At 46.1% G+C, this 2,792-nt stretch overlaps 1 protein-coding gene across 2 annotated transcripts; it reads right to left on the bottom strand.

The window, feature by feature from the left end:
* Positions 1 to 47: 47 nt before the first annotated feature.
* Positions 48 to 1,639, bottom strand: s1pr3a (sphingosine-1-phosphate receptor 3a). 2 transcript variants are annotated; one of them, XM_037674680.1, is made up of 2 exons: positions 1,628 to 1,639; positions 48 to 1,359 (listed from the first exon to the last, which is right to left on the bottom strand). In XM_037674680.1, exons 1-2 carry the CDS (start codon positions 1,637 to 1,639, stop codon positions 202 to 204), a joined length of 1,170 nt encoding a protein of 389 aa, XP_037530608.1. In that variant the 3' UTR covers positions 48 to 201. The 2 variants fall into 2 exon arrangements, with proteins under 2 accessions (XP_037530608.1, XP_037530607.1); XM_037674679.1 differs by lacking the exon at positions 1,628 to 1,639 and having other exon boundaries at positions 48 to 1,401.
* Between the last annotated feature and the right edge of the window lie 1,153 nt (positions 1,640 to 2,792).

Below are 2,792 nucleotides of genomic sequence, written 5' to 3'. Positions count from 1 at the left end.
TATATATAAGCTACAATTAACCAGCATACATTTCACTGACTGTGGTGTTGAGATTGGTCCCAGTGTTGAGAGTGATTAGTGGCTTTAAAGGATCGATTGGATTCTGACTGTGTTATCTTTGCAATATTCGTAGTGCACAAACAAAAAGTGGCTGCTAGTAGGACAATGTCTGCTGTGTCTGTTTTATTTGGATGCTTCCGCTCAGAACTTGCTGAGAGGCGGCAGCGCGCCCGCCTTCACGAACACAGCTGAGAGCAGGTCTGCAGGCCCTGAGGGGTGAGGCAGAGCTGTGGCCGAGGGGTCAGAGTTCACAGCTGTGGGAAGCTTCAGTGTGGATTTAACTGGACCACTGTCTCCACATCCACCCAAACTAGTCTTGCTGTTTTCCACTGTGGGAATGATTGTGCCCAGGTCGGGGTTTCCTACCGCAGGTGACCCAGAGGTGTCCATGCCCGTCTGACACCAGCACAGCAACCGGAAGAAGGCAGACCTCATCTCCCTGCTGGACAGAGTGTATATGAGAGGGTTGAGAGCAGAGTTGAGCACAGCCAGGCCAATGAACAAGTCCACCTGATAGAGGACTGGGCACCTGTCTGGGCTACAGCCAACATCCAGCAAGAACAGAAAGAACAGGGGGGCCCAGCACACAACAAACACCCCAAGAACAATGACCACTGTCCGCAGCAGGGCCAGAGAGCGCTCCGAGGGCCGACTGCTCACCCTGCGCCCGCTTGAGGTCACCAGACGGTAGATCCTGATATAAAGGATGATGATAGCAAGCAGCAGGATGCTGAAAACACTAATGCAGAAAGCGATGTAACTTTTGGCATAAAGTGGCAGCACTGTGGAGCAGGAGCTCAGGTTGTTCAGGCAGTTCCAGCCGAGGCTGGGCAGGGCACTGAGCAGCACTGACACACACCAGCAGGCCGCCAGCAGAGCGAGAAGTCGACCTCGACTGGCTGTCTCACAGGGACGCAGACGTACCATCGTCATGTGCCTCTCGATACCGATGGCCAGGAGGCTGAAGGTGGAGGCGCTGAGGGCCACAAACATACTTCCCTCTCTAGCCAGCCACAGCATCGGCGTCAGGAAGAAGGTGTTACGTCCCGAGGTGAAGATGTTCACCACAAAAGCCACACCGGTGAGGAGGTCAGACAGCGCCAGGTTTCCGATGAGAAAGTACATGCGGCTGTGGAAACGCTTGTTCCTCCACAGAGCAAGCAGAACGGTGATGTTCTCCAGAACGATCAGCACGCAGATGAGGAGCAGCACGGCCATCTTGCAGGCCCCGCCGCTGCGAGGACGGTCCCACTTTCCTGAGTGGTTGTAGTGCCTGACGATGACCTCATTCATCCCGTGCTCCAGTATGTTGTCCATGTCGCCTGCCTGGCCTGGGCCCATCCCGACCTTTCCTCGGCCACGCAGCAGAGGGCGTCACAGCACCGGGGAGCGAAGATGCTCAGCCAGGCAGAGTCACAGCGGCCATCCTCTCATGGACCTGTACCAAACAAAAAAACAGAAAACCATTAGCTAGTTTAGATTAATATTAGCTGGAGTTGAAAAGACAATGGAAATCAGATATCTGAACAAAGTCAGTTAATTAACGGAGGCGAAAAAAATCTCAGACAACTGTAAACATGTCTAAATAAAAATGCATTGAAAAACTAGCCAAAGCATAAAGATCTTAATTTTCTTTCTCCATTTTCATGGCATACTTAACTAAAAAATAAAAAGTTATAAATATATGCCAATTGTCAGTTATTTCGTAAGGAAATCTCTTTTTTAATCAGCTCCTAAAGAAAACTCAGTTTCAAAGAAGTTTTAAACTCCAATCTGCTTTTCTTTTTTTCTTTCTTTAAAAATGTTTTAATTCAAACAATTCCCAATACACACGTTTTAACGTTCATACTTTCTTTGAAAACTAAGGGACAAAATGTAAAACCATACTAACAAAGTTTTTATAAACTTCTTGTATCATTCTTCTCCTTTAAAGAAACTGGTCCAGATGACATGATTTATCTACCTGGATAACTGGTCTTACAAACCTTTTATCATTCAAGCCCATTTATTTTCCTACCTTTTCCAGTTATTGATCTCCTTTAGAACATCCCAGTGGAGTGATGAGATTTCCAGAATTTGGATGATTTTTCTTCTTTTTGTGGAACAATATGAGACTGGTTATGAAATAACTATAAAAATATTCAAGAAGTCAAAATTCCTTGGTAGTTTTAAAACATCCCATAGCTTGATATTATCCGTCAAACGCCACAGTGAGTCCTGTCCTGAACTTTTTCAGTCTTTTGTGTACACTGAAGTCCTCAGTCCTGCCTGTGCCCTTCCCTCCTCTTCCTCCTCCTCCTCCTCCACCTCTCTCCTCTCAGCTGCTGAGGCGGGATCTTCCGTCGAACTGATTCCTGTTAAATTTGTGTTGAGAGAGCTCGTACCGGGAATCCAAATTCAGTTCAGTTTATTTATATAGCGTCAAGTCACAGTCATCTCAGGGCACTGAACAGAAACTTCCATATATATATATATATATATATATATATATATATATATATATATAAGTTAATACTATTTATCTGAGGAGCAGACTGCTTTGAATTTAACTCCATCACATAACTCTCATTTTGAGCAAGCACAAAGGCAACAGTGGAAAGGAAAAATTCCCTCATGAGGAAGAAACCTATAGCAGAACCAGGCTCAGGACAAGCGGCCATCTGCTTCGACCAGCTGGGTTTGAGAGTTAGTAGGAGAGATCATATCTCTCCAGTTTTAGCTTCTCGCCATTG

The sequence above is a fragment of the Nematolebias whitei genome, chromosome 3, assembly GCF_014905685.2.
Source record: "Nematolebias whitei isolate Nwh7 chromosome 3, NemWhi1, whole genome shotgun sequence".
In the NCBI taxonomy this organism is placed as follows: domain Eukaryota; kingdom Metazoa; phylum Chordata; class Actinopteri; order Cyprinodontiformes; family Rivulidae; genus Nematolebias; species Nematolebias whitei.
Note: the sequence above shows the minus strand (reverse complement) of the source record. Positions and strands in the feature narration are given on the sequence as shown.